The following is a 14,153-nucleotide window of genomic DNA, read 5'->3' as shown; positions in this document are numbered from 1 at the left end:
ACACACACACACACACACACACACACACACACACACACACACACACACACACACACACACACACACACACACACACACACACACACACACACACACACACACACACACACACACTGGAGAAACTCAGAAGGTCAGGTAGATCTGCAGAAAGGAATAAAGATCATAGAAAGAATAAAGTGTCCTGATGAAAGATTTCTGTCCGAAACATTGAATGTTTATTCCTTTCTAGAGAGGCTACCTGACCTGTTGAGCTCCTCTAGAATCTTGTCTATGTTCTAATAACTTATCCTGAACTATCCAAGGTTTTTATTTGGAATTTTGGTAAAATCTTTGATATTAATACTCTATCCATTTATGGTGAAACAAACTTGTGTTCTCTCTCAGTTCCAATGAAGGGTTTCAAACCTGAAGAGTTAATTCCATCACCTGCAAGTGCGGATAGAGAAACACAAATGTTTCCACCATTTTCTGTTTTTTATTTTATTTTCGACAGTTTTGAAAAATGCATCTTTGTTTTGCTGAAATAGAGTTTTAAGTTTTTTTAGATGTTACATCAAGTAACAGCAATAGTTCTCAAGCTTTCTATGCCCTGTATCTTATCCCATCCCACCTTTCCACAGACACACAACTTCTAGAACTTTGAGGCCATTTGCCTCTTGTGATTTGAGACTCATTGTCACTGAACAATGTAAAGAATTACAAAGTAAGTTGTAATTTATAAATAATCATAATTTTTATGCAGAGCACATTTCTAGTTCTCATGTTTATGTAAGATCGAAGATTCTGATGACATCAAAAACCTGTTTATTAGTTCTTTCTCTCCTCACAGATGCTGCTTGACCTCCTAAGTATTTCAAGTATTCTTGTTTCTTTTTTTGTTACTTATGGTGACTTTCATGTCCATCAGCTTGAAAATGTAGCTATAAATGATTTTAATTTAGCATTTGTCAACATTCTTGGTTGCCAGCTAGTAAATTAAAACCATTTTAATTACACTATAGTTCACAATTCATTTACCTCCTCAAGCCTAGGACTGAGAATTCTGAAGATTCACCACTCTCTATAAGACTTTCCTGTACACCTCAATTGTTAATGGTGGTTCCTATAAGGCCTGGTTTTGTTTTTAATTGAGGCTTACAGTCTACTTTGTTCACTTTTGTAATATCTCCAGACTTTGCCAGGACTTACACTTCATTCTAGATCATTTATGATAATGCTAAAGCTGAGTTCCTGAAACAGGTCCCCTTGGGAATTTACTGCACGACTACTCTCCAGCTGATGATATTTCCTATTCCAATTGTAACACTTGCCCAACAGGCTGGTATATGTCTAGGGGAAAAGGAGATCCAGCCACACACCAACCCCACCCCCTGTACACGCAGGTGCTGTGAGAATCGAGTTTATGCCTGGCGGCCGCCCACAGTATCAAACCCACAACAAATACCGTTATGAAATACACTTTAAAGAGTTTACTAAAATTAAAAGAGTATTAGGCAATACAATATATATGCAAGGGAAAAAAACAAAAAGGCACCAACTTATCAAAGTTCAGTCAGTTTAGTGCACATCAGTGGAGTTCAAACATCGAACCATTCGACCCCTCGTCACTTGCCTCTGACCTCCACGTCTTCGCTCCTAGGACCACCCCCGGTGGTCTTCCGAGCAGTGCAGCGCACGTCCACCTTCCTCGGGGTGTTCCTCCCGACTCTCTACCAAAAGCCCGCAAAAAACCCTTCCCCCAAGTTCCCAGCCTCACAAGATAAAATAACATTCCCCATTGGTTAACAAATGAATACAATTACCATATCAACCAGTATAAAGCAAAACAACGGCGAGAGAAACACTTATCCGACAAAGAAGCATTCCTGCTCGTAACAAACCAAAGAGGCCATTTTGAGTAACATACACAGTACATTGTATATTCTCTCCCCACCAGCAAACGTCATGTCCTCATGGCATTACCAGAGTTCCCCAAAGCTTCTTGCAACAAACAAAACCCAACCCAGGTGCAGAAAGCAGTGACATAACTACCCAGAGCAGTAGAAATCACACTCGGCTCTCCTGGCACCACATATGTCAATCGCTCTGGGGGGGCGCCTAATCCTCTGAGATCTCCATACCCCTTCTGCCCCACTGGGCTCCCTCTTCACCTGCGAATCCACTGTCTCGGACTCCCCAGGTCTACCTGACAGACCCGCACCCACTTCCTCACAGGGTTCCTCCCTCACCTGAAATCTCTCCGGCTCATGCTCAGGTTCCACCCTCTCTCCCCCCGATGTTGGCTGCCTCTCCATCTGACCCTCAAGACCTTCCGAATCGGTCGCCATTCCCGGGTGAGGGACCCGTCCCTGCTCTTCAGCAGCGGGCTCTTCCCTTTCTCCGCGCCCTCGCAGAGTCCTTGTACTAGGTGTAACCTCCCACTCGGGCTCCTTATCCACCTGCACCGCTTGGCCCAGGGGCAACAGGTGATTCCGATGGAGTACCTTGATAGGCCCTTTCCCATCCTCAGGTTTCACCCGGTAAACTGGCAGGTTCGGCATCTGGCTCTCTAGTACATAGGGGCTGGCCTCCCATCAATCGGCCAGCTTGTGCTTACCAGGGAGTCCCAAATTCCGTAAAAGGACCCGGTCGCCTGGCAATAATTGGACAAACTTCAGCTTTCGATCATACCGCATCTTATTCCTCTGGTTTTGTTTGGTAGCCGCCGCCCCGGCCAACTCGTACGCCCGCTGTAACTCCCTCTTCATGTCGGACACATACTTTAGATGGGACTTCCCGGGTAATTCACCCACTTCACCCCCAAAGCACAAGTCAATTGGCAACCTCGCTTCCTGCCCAAACATCAGATAATAGGGCGAGTACCCTGTAGCATCATTGCGAGTACAATTGTAACAGTGAACCAAATGTCCAATATGACGACTCCATCTACTTTTCTGCCCAATCTCCAGCATCCCGAGCATATCCAACAGGGTCCTGTTGAACCTCTCTGGCTGAGGATCTCCCTGTGGGTGATAAGGGGTAGTCCTGGATTTCTCAACCCCAAGCATAGTCAGTAATTCATGGATAAGGCAGCTCTCAAAGTCCCGCTCCTGATCACTATGGATTCGCCTGGGAAGGCCGTAATGAACGAAATACTTCTCCCTTCTTAGTCACAGGGGGGCTTGTCCTCCGTGGGACTCCTTGTCTCTCACAATCCCACCTAAAGTGTCCCTCCTCTCCACAGCTATAGCACACCCTCGGCCGCCCAAAGTCCCGCCTGAAATGCCCCTCTTTCCCACAGTTAAAGCACACACCGCCTGCTGCCCCTCCTCTCCCAGGACGGCTCCTGCTCCCAATCCACTGCACTGGTTGCCCCAGGGAGTGGGTACCTCCCCTGTCCCTCCCCTCCAGAGGGGGTTCCCTACTCCCCGGGGGGGGGGGTTGTCAATCCTCCACCCAGCCACCACTTCCTGTATCGCTGAAGATCGCTCCCATAGGCCCGCGATCCTTTTCCGCCCCAACGCTCTCTCTTCCTCTTGCACCTCTCTAATCAGTTGCCCGAACGATGGAGGGGGGCCTTTCCTATAAGCCTGCCGGATAGTCCACGCCACCTTGTCCTCCTCCAGAGAGCCACTGAATATCTGACTCATCCTCACGCTAGCCACGTCAGACGCCTTCACTACCCCCCGGAGCCGCAACCCCGTAAGCATCCCCTCCATCCGAAATATGTATTCGGAGAGCTTTTCAGCTCTCTGTTGTTCCAGGCGTTGGAACTCTGCTAAAAGCAGCCAGGGTTCCCCTGACAACCCAAACGCTCCCTCCAAAACTTCTATGCATTCCTCCACTGAGGCCCCAGGCTTCTCAGCTTTCAACTCCCGGATTATTTTGGCTGCTAAACCCCTCAAACTTCCCACCAATCGCTGCCTCTTCTCCTCCTCCGAGCCTGGCCACTCCTCTAACATCAAAGATGTATGCTTGATCCAGGTCTCATAGTCTACCTCCCCGTCCGGAGTAGGCTTGGCTCCGGAGAACACCCCCAGCTTCAGCTGTGGCCTCTCGGCCACCCCCACCAGAGAATTAAGTGCAGCTGCCAGCTCCAAGGCTTCCACCCTACCTGCGGAGTGGGGCCTAGTCACGACTCCCTCCTCCCACCTCCCTTTACTAGTGCCAGGCACCTCTCTGGGGTCCACCTCTAGCTCTAGCTCCTCAGCCTCATCCTTGGAGAGGGTGTGGAGCCCCCACGGCCCCGCCTCCTCCAGAACACTGACCGTCGCCGGCAGTTCCAACGTCATGACGTCAGCACTTGTACGAACCAATACCCAGCTAGACTCTACCTCTTTACCACACCATCTAGCTACCAATTCTACCTGCCCAATACCCTTCACCGAACTTAAGCCCCGCACTAACGCGTCTCCCGAAACTCGAAAATCCACTCCGCTCACTACACAGGCATACTGCGCCGGTACACCTTCAAATTTGCACCAGCTAACAATCTTATCTCTGTCCATCTCCGCTCTGCTGCCTGCACGATTCCACAGCCCCTGACAATCCAATCCGGGACCCCACAAATGTAACACTTGCCCAACAGGCTGGTATATGTCTAGGGGAAAAGGAGATCCAGCCACACAGCAATCCCACCTCCCGTACACGCAGGTGCTGTGAGAATTGAGTTTATGCCTCGCGCCCGCCCACAGTATCAAACCCACAACAAATACTGTTATGAAATACACTTTAAAGAGTTTACTAAAATTAAAAGAGTATTAGGCAATACAATATATATGCAAGGGAAAAAAACAAAAAGGCGCCAACTTATCAAAGTTCAGTCAGTTTAGTGCACATCGTTGGAGCTCAAACATCGAATCATTTGACCCCTCGTCGCTTGCCTCCGACCTCCACGTCTTCGCTCCTAGGACCACCCCCGGTGGTCTTCCGAGCAGTGCAGCGCACGTCCACCTTCCTCGGGGTGTTCCTCCCGACTCGCTACCAAAAGCCCGCGAAAAAACCCCTCCCCCAAGTTCCCAGCCTCACAAGACAAAATAACATTCCCCATTGGTTAACAAATAAATACAATTACCATATCAACAAGTATAAAGCAAAACAACTGCGAGAGAAACACTTATCAGACAAAGAAGCATTCCTACTCTTAACAAACCAAAAACACCCATTTTGAGTAACATACACAGGACATTGTACACAATAAAACTTTGAGGTCAGGCAATTACATATATACTGTAAAATATTTTTTATTATTTCCCAAGCAGGTATGTTCTCTACCCATATTGGTATACTTGTTTACCTTTCCATGGTTATGTAGCTTGTATTATAACATCATCTTATGCAGCAGGAAAACTGAGGGATGGAAGATTGAGGAAAGATCAATAATGGTTGTTTCACTTGAATGCCATCAAACTGAACTTCCAGTAATCCATCTATCATCCACAACTATTTTACTGGTTATCTGCAAGAATGTACAGTACTTTAAAACATTTGTAGTGATATTTTTGTCTTTAACAAATTGATAATTCATACATTTCTGCAAGAACAAATACTCAATGGAGGTAGGTGACCTAATGGACAGGATTATGAAGTTCTGAGGAATAATTATTTTACTGATCTGGGCCAGAGGTAGTAAACCTGATTCAGCAGCTCATGTTTTTGGTATCTGACTTATTAATTAGATAGTACTTGACTTAAATGTGTGGCTAAATAATCTAGAGCCAATTTTAAGGGTGAGCAAGTACATGTTGATTTCAGAGCTAAAATCCAATAAAAGCCAGCAATTAAGTGATTGACACCAATCAGGACTTGGTGTGGGAATTCTGAGCTTGTTGGAACACACATGCATAGTTGTACATAACTATGCAGAATCTCTGGTATTTCCTGGGAAATATAGGCCTTGTAAATGTAAAATGAAAAGAAAAGAGTGCTAGAAATGTTCAGAAGATCTCTCAACGCTAAAATGTTAATTTTATTTCTTTCTCTTTTGTTATCAGATTTGCTGACTATTTCGGGCACAGTATTATTTTTATTTTAGACTATTAGTATCTCTATTATCTGCCTTTGTTTATAAATCCAGCATTTAATATAATAATCTCAACACAAAAGTGACATTATAGGTAGTCCCCGAGTTATGAACGTCCGACTTACGGACAACTTGTACTTAACAAACCGAGGAAGGAGAACGCCATCCGCCATTTCAATTCGGATTGTGACACTGCCTGCCATTTAAAGTCGTTGCTGTTGACACTATGTTGAGTGTTTTAACTTTGTATTTGGCTTAAATTTTTCTTAGTAAGATTTGCCCTGACCACCCCGCCCCCAACACTGTTCTGGCTGGCTGGTGACACAGTGAGATCAGCACTGGGCTGGAGAACGGAGGTTTTGGAGTTCGATCCAGAGAGAGACCGCTCCTGTTCCGGGTTGATGTCGAGCTCGCAACCCGACCTCGTAAAAAAAAAACGCTCCCACCTCCAGTTTAAATTCCCATGCAGAATATTGTGGATGATCAAATACCCAAACCCAGCACAGTCCCCACTTGTCCCATTTAGCTTGTCTCAGTGCGGTGGTCCTTAGGACCTAGCGGACCTTGGGAGTCGGCACAGCTCGGGACCCACCACCCACAGTGTTTCTGTTTCATTGACGGGAAGCGATCACGATTGAAAATAAAGTGGAAATAATAAAGCGTTTGGAAAGAGGTGAAACACCATCGATCATTGGAAAAGCATTAGGCTACAGTCAGTCAACGATCAGAACAATTTTAAAGGATAAAGTGAGAATAATGGAGCATGTGAAAGGCCCTGCCCCGATAAAAACTAAAATTATTACTAAGCAACACAGTGGCTTAATTATTGGAATACATACATTTCTTAAGTGTTTTATATGCATAGAAAGGAAAAATATATACTAAATACTAAGACAAATGTTTGACTAACTGACGCTGAATAATACCAGATGTACTTGTTTCGACTTACGTACAAATCCGACTTAAAGACGGACTCAGGAACGGAACTCTTATGTAACCCGGGGACTGCCTGTAATTGAATGAAAACTGATGTCATTCAGAATGAATGAGTGTTGTGAGAATTGGAAAATTTTTCCCCAAAGGTTGAGTTGTCCTCATCTGAAATTGGGTGTAGATGTAGTGGAAGTAATTTATGTTTGACACATACATGTACCATGGAATGGCTTATCTACAAAGCAGATCCTGCCAACCACATGTGGCCTTCCACTGATCACATGCCTCTTGATCACCAAGATCGCTATTTCTAGATTTGCTTGTCTCTGTTCCTGCTGCTGAAACTCTGTTCATTCACATTCCATTCCCTAGTTACCTCAGAATCTAACTGCTTCACTGTTCTTCTGGCAAGCAACCCCTTCTGCATCATAGCAAAGTGTTCATACCAAAATCTGTTCATTCCTCTCACTGGCTTCCATTCCACCATCCTTTCTGTGTTTCTTGACTCAAGTGAGTCACCAGTCAGGTCACAAACTGATTTTAAAATTCTTGTTTTTATTTCTAAATCTCTCCACGACCTCAGCTCTTGCTCTGTCAGAACCCTTCTGATGCACAAGCCTATAACCTCTCCAATTCTGCTGTCTTGCTTTTCCAAGTTTAATCCTTCCTCTATTTAAAGTGTGCCCTAAACAGTCATATCTTTGGCTCTGAAACGCCCTTCCTAAACTTTACTGCCACTCTCTCTCTTTGCTCCTTAAAAGACTATCTTAAAAAAACATCCTCATGATTTTGATTGCCTATTGTAAGTGCAGTCAGGGAACAAATTCAAATTTCTAACACCCCTCAGTAATTTTCCTGCACATCCTGATGGTTTTGTGAAATGCACTGATATGTGTCCTACGTTAAATATGCTTTTGCAAGCCAGGGTAGAGTATAGCTGAACAATCTAAAGTAAATTGAAGTCTGTATACCTAAAAACTATTTGTTTTTCTTCATTCCTTTGTAGACTCCATTGGTAAGGAACCAGACTGGAATTTCTGGAAGTATCTTGTGGATCCAAATGGTAAGGTGGTCAATGCTTGGCCACCTAGTGTTTCAGTTGTAGAAATAAAGCCCCAAATCGTATCGCTAGTGAGACAACTCATAGTGAAACGCAAAGAAGAATTGTAACCTGACCCTGAATTAATGTCTTATAATTCAATTGGTCAATAGTTTGTGTTTTAAGTTTTGTTTTGTGAAGCCCATTAATTTGTATGAACCATAAATTGTGTTTTTCTCAAATGCAAGAAAAAAGCCAATTCAACCACTATTTATACAGTATTACAATTTACCTGTTTTTTTTAAAGAAAAACATATGTTTAACTTCAGTAGCTCCATTTTGTTTATTGTGCTGAGGAAATGAGCAGAATTCATGAAAGTTCTTAAAAAAAATCATTACAGGTTAAAACTCATTATGTCATATCAGTTCTTCAATATTAGGAAAAATGGGCCCATTTCTCCATTCCTAAGGGGTAATTTTAATTTGGAGTTTAATTTAGCAAGGGAATAGGCTGAGCCCTACATGTGATTTTAACATCAGTCCTTTCAGTTGACTCTGTGAATCAGATGGAAAGGGCTATTTAGGTGATGGGTGGCAGTGGAAGTTTTAAGGTAACCTGGCGGTTCAGCCTGATCTGTTGAGAGAGTGGACAGTCTACTCTACAGCAAGGTAGACCTCACATTTTCTTTTATGCTCTTTAAAAGTCTTCCAGTTTCTTTTGGCCCCATAGGGAGTTTTATTTTAAACACATCTCTTCTTCTTGTACATACTCCTGTTTTCACCTGGGGAGACAGCCAGAGTAACCACTCACGCACCCACTAAGGTTTAAAGTTCGTACAAAAAAGCTGGATGAACTCAGCAGGTCGGGCAGCATCCATTGAAAGGAGCAGTCAACGTTTCGGGTCGAGACCCTTCATCAGGACTAAAGAAGGAGGGGGCAGGGCCCTATAAAGAAGGTGGGGGGGAGAGTGGAAAACCAATCAGAGGAAAGATCAAGGGGTGGGGGAGGGGAAGCAGGGAGGGGATAGGCCGGAGAGGTGAAGAAGGAATCTCTAAGGGGAAAGCACTATGGGTAGTAGAAGAAGGCAGAGTCATAAGCAGCTAGAAGAGGAGACAAAGTGAAGGTGGGATGGGAGAAGGGAGAGGGAGGGAATTCCCGGAAGTTGGGGAATTCAATGTTCATACCAAGGGGCTGGAGACTACCCAGATGGTAGATGAGATGTTGTTGCTCCAACCGAAGTTTGGCCTCATCATGGCAGTAGAGGAGGCCATGTATGGACATATCCGAATGGGAATGTGAAGGAGAATTGAAGTGAGCGGCAACCGGGAGATCCTGTCTGTTTTGGTGGACGGAGCGTAGGTGCTCGATGAAGCGGTCCCCCAATCTGCGTCGGGTCTCACTGATGTAGAGGAGGCCGCACTGGGAGCACCAGATGCAATAGATTACCCCAACAGACTCACAAGTGAATTCTCCAACTTCCGGTAATTCCCTCCCTCTCCCTTCCCCCATCCCACCTTCACTCTGTCTCCACTTCTAGCTGCCTATCACCTTCTTTATAGGGCCCCTGCCCCCTCCTTCTTTAGTCCTGACGAAGGGTCTCAACTTCCAGGCTATAAAGGAAGTGCAGCGTAGATTCACGAGGTTAATTCCTGGGATGTCCGGACTGTCTTATGCAGAGAGGTTAGAGAGACTGGGCTTGTACACGCTGGAATTAAGGAGATTGAGAGGGGATCTGATTGCAACATGTAAGATTATTAAGGGATTGGACAAGATAGAGGTAGGAAACATGTTCCAGATGCTGGGAGAGTCCAGTACCAAAGGGCATGGTTTGAGAATAAGGGGTAGGTCATTTAGGACAGAGTTAAGGAAAAACTTCTTCTCCCAGAGAGTTGTGGGGGTCTGGAATGCACTGCCTTGGAAGGCAGTGGAGGCCAATTCTCTGGATGCTTTCAAGAAGGAGTTAGATAGGTATCTTATGGATAGGGGAATCAAGGGATATGGGGACAAGGCAGGAACCGGGTATTGATAGTAGATGATAAGCCATGATCTCAGAATGGCGGTGCAGGCTTGAAGGGCCGATTGGTCTACTTCTGCACTTATTGTCTATTGACCTGAAACGTTGACTGCTCCTTTCAACGGATGCTGCCCAACCTGCTGAGTTCATCCAGCATTTTTGTACATCTTGATTTGACCACAGCATCTGGAGTGCACTTTGTGTTTAAGGTTTAAAGTTCTATTTGAGGTCTGATTTGGTACTTTTACTCTTTGGTTAAAATCTGGATTGAACAGAAACAAAACCACTGTTTAGTTACACAGTTGGTAAGCAATTTTATTGCATAGGAATGCTGGAAGTGTAGGGTTAAAATGCTTTTCATCTACACTCCATCTTTCTGTTAGTGTATGATGAATGTGAAGAGTAGAAATGATGCTTTTATTTTGAAGGAGAACACATATTAAAGAGATGCCCAACATCAATTTTATTTAATTGTGCGGCATAGTAGTGTTATGGTTGGACCCTCTAAGGGAAGGAAAAATAAATATTCTTATTTACAGTCATATTTGTGTCTCTCCTGTGACTGGATACAATTAACAAAATTTTGCTGTTCAAATTCTTAGTTTGTGAGAGAATATTTATCAATTGTGGATTAACAATTTCCTTTAAAACTTATGGTAGATGGGTTTTTGTTCCCCTTTTCTGAAGCAACAGCCTTTAACCTCCAGGAAGATGACTTCTGCTCTGCTCTTACTAAAGTCTACAAGAAACAGATGTAGAAAAGTAGGGCATGCCTTCAATTTTCTGTTCATTTGGGACCCTCTGCAAAAATAGAACCCAGACTGAAATAACTATTGAACCATACTGTTGTTTTAAATTATATAACACCATAAAAAATCTTATTTGTGATGCAGCATGTTCAATACATTTTCTTAAACCAATTTCCCAAAAATTGTCATGTATTGCTAGGTCAAAGGTTAGTTTCCTATTGGATCTGTTTTTGCTTTCATATTAGTGCTACTTTATGACAGTGTTCTTAATGATGTTCTCCAGTTCTGCTCAACTGTTCAATGAATACATGGAATAAAATTTTGTATCACTTCAAATTCATATTGCCTCATTCATAAGAGTACAGTAGGTCATAGTTACAGTCTCCTCTCTATCCATGCTTCATTGTAGCTCAGATCGGAAATTAGTATCTCCTATTCTAGCCAGCATGGACAATTTTATTTGTTCAACTAGATGACAGGCACTGGTATATGACAAATGATTAGAGATCAGTGTATTTTTTGTGTGATCATTTTTAACTATTGGAAGTAACAAACTTAACAGTATTATGCTATAAACATTTCCATTTTTGTTCTTCACAACAGTGAATTTTACAGTACACTGAAACAGACATGACAAACTAAAAGCTAAACTAGAAAGTATGTCATTATATATGACTTTCATTTTCTATGAAGTGAAGAAAAATGTAACCTTCTGTCAAGAGAAAACTTGTTTTAAAAAAAATCATCTATGCTAAGCAGTGTTTTGGAAATGAACATAAGGGCTTTCTTTTTCAATCTTTTTATTAATATTAAGATGATAAGATTAGTACATAGATAATGGGATTACAAACTTACAAAATTAAAATGAACATAAAATGATACATAAGCAATAAGTACATTATAGTAGTTCCCAAATCATGAATGATATAAATATCATATAAACGAGACAAAAAAAAACTAAGTAATTCATGTTGGAAAAAAAAACAGAAAAGAGAAAAAGAAAAAAAATATTAATACCCTAAGAAAAACTAAACTAACTATTAAGAAAAAAAAGGAAGGAGAAAAAAAATTAAAAAAATAAATGGGCTGTTTATAGCATCTATAAAAAAAATTACAAAATCATTAGTGTCCCCAACTCCGATCCTCTCAACATATATATATATATATATATAAAATCAAAACTGGAAAGCGAGGGCTTTCTGAATAGAGAAAATTATTCAGCCTACTCTCTGAGGGGACCATCAAGCACCTATTTACACTAAATCTACATTACACTAAATTTATGTGATCCCCATCTCTCCTGAGATTCTGCTGCTCATGGACTAGAGACAATTTATAGTGACAATTAACTTATCAACCCACCCGTCTGTGGGATATGTGAGGAAAGTAGAGAACCTAGAGGAAATGCACAGGGTCACAGGGGGAATGTGAAAATTTCACACAGCACCAGAGATCAGTGTTGAAACTGGATCACTGGAGACGTGAGACAGCAGCACCATTAACTGTGCCACTACTATAGCACTGACTTCTTGACCTTTGTCAAAGAATATTATTTTCCTGGCATATAACCTGTTATAAATTCTTAATTAGGTTAGTGCTTAATTGTACCTTGCTATCTCCCATCCTTATGCCATGTCTCAGATGGTTCTATGGGCCGCTATCACAAAATTTAGTTCTGTTCTGATGACGTAAATGAAGATCAGGCTATAGGGTGGCTCTTGTCTCAAGACCTTGTCTTTGATATTGATGGTTCCAGTTCCTCATAAAGCTTCTGGGTATTCATAGTTACAGTAAAACTCTGTCAATCTGATACTCATGTGACTTTGATTGGCAGTTTTTCTGGTGTATTGGACATTGTTCCAACGAACACGATCAGTGCTTTTTAATATGTTACATAGTAGAACGATAAATGTTCTAATGAACCTAGTAATTTTGAAGGGAGCAACAACCAGTCTGCTGAAGGAACTCAGTGGATTGAACAGCATCTCTGGGGTGAAAAAAAATTGTCACCATCTTCACTTGAAACTCTGCCTCTGGACTCAATTCTATTATCCCCACAGGTGCTGCTCAACCTGTTGTGTTCCTCCAGCATATTGTTGGTCCAGTATTTCCAGTCTTTTGTGCCTCCTTGTTTCAAAGGAGTGTTGGAACCAGGGCCCCAGTGAGCAGGAAGGAAATGGGGGAGTTGGGGAGGAGCACAGCAACATCACCTGATGAGCCAGATGTTGAACCATCTGGATCTCTGAGTAGTTGGAGGGCAGACTATCAATTTTATTTATGATATAACAAAAATCACTTCAGTCCACTCTGCTAAAGTAAGACACCAACTGTGATCTTCGTGAATAACAGAGCAAGTTTGAAAGCTCAGAAGACCTCATCCTGCTCCTTTTTCTTATATTCTCATGAAGGCAGGAGTTGGCATTTTAATCCTTTATAGCTGTTCTCTTTATCATTAAAATCTTTTAACTTTGCTCCACTAACTATATATCCCTTAATATTTAAACAGCTGGTGAGCTCTGTATTGAATAAACTTAACCTCTGTGCTGTCTGAGATGATGACTCCTGCTTCTTCCTACCCACATATCAGGAATTTCAATCCTATATCCACCCTATCAAATCCCATATGAGCTTTCTATATTTTAATTCTTTCAAACTCGAGCCTAGCTCTTATCTGTTTAAACATCTGCTCTTAGGACATATGGTGGTTCACTTTTAAATGTGTTTTGAAATGGTCTAGCAAAGTGATGGTGTCCTTGTGACCTTGTTCTTAGTAAAGATCACAGGTTTGACAAGCCTGTTGAAGTAGCCTTGGGGTGTAATTATAGTTCATTTTGTGTGTGCTGCGAACTTGCAGACCTGGTGTATTGCCAATGAAGTTCAAATCAGAATCCTGGAGAAAAAGAGGAAGTTACAAAGGTTGTGGGGTCAGGACTGAAGGGTACTAAATTGCCATGAGTTTGGAATAACAACTAGGCACCTGATTTATAGATTTTTGGTTATTTAATAATAATGTACAAAGATAAAAAAAGAAAGAATTCAAAGAGAATATTTTTGGATTGGCCTGGTATTAGTTTCTGGTGATCAGAACCATATTATCAATAGAAACAGGGACACCTCTTTTTTTTGCTTATTAGGGAGAGAGAGCCTGTGGTATGCTGAATGAGTAGTCTTTGGGGTATTGCAAATCTGTCTTTATTGAATCTTTGCTGCATGTTTGAGTGCTTGGTGGGTGAGGAGGTGTTGTTGCTTTACTGTTGATGTGTGGGTGGGGGGAGCTGAGGGGGATTTGGGTTCTAACATTTAACTGTCATTCATTCTTTGGGGCACTCCTCTGTTTCCATGGATGTTTGCAAAGGAGGAGGATTTCAGGATGTATATTGTATCCATTTCTCTGATATTAAATGCACCTATTGAAT

The 14,153-nt window shown here is 42.4% G+C and overlaps 1 protein-coding gene across 3 annotated transcripts in view; it reads left to right on the top strand.

Moving 5' to 3' along the window:
• Nucleotides 1-8,836, top strand: part of gpx7 (glutathione peroxidase 7) — a 47,593-nt gene extending 38,757 nt beyond the window's left edge. For all 3 annotated transcript variants that reach the window (XM_059984237.1, XM_059984236.1, XM_059984235.1), the window contains one exon: nt 7,941-8,836. In XM_059984237.1, the coding sequence (XP_059840220.1) occupies nt 7,941-8,104 (164 nt within the window). In that variant the 3' untranslated portion in view covers nt 8,105-8,836. The remainder of the gene's footprint in view (nt 1-7,940) is intronic.
• The last annotated feature ends 5,317 nt before the right edge of the window (nt 8,837-14,153 follow it).

Source organism: Hypanus sabinus, chromosome 11 (assembly GCF_030144855.1).
Source record: "Hypanus sabinus isolate sHypSab1 chromosome 11, sHypSab1.hap1, whole genome shotgun sequence".
Taxonomy (NCBI): domain Eukaryota; kingdom Metazoa; phylum Chordata; class Chondrichthyes; order Myliobatiformes; family Dasyatidae; genus Hypanus; species Hypanus sabinus.
This window is presented reverse-complemented; position numbering and strand designations above follow the sequence as displayed.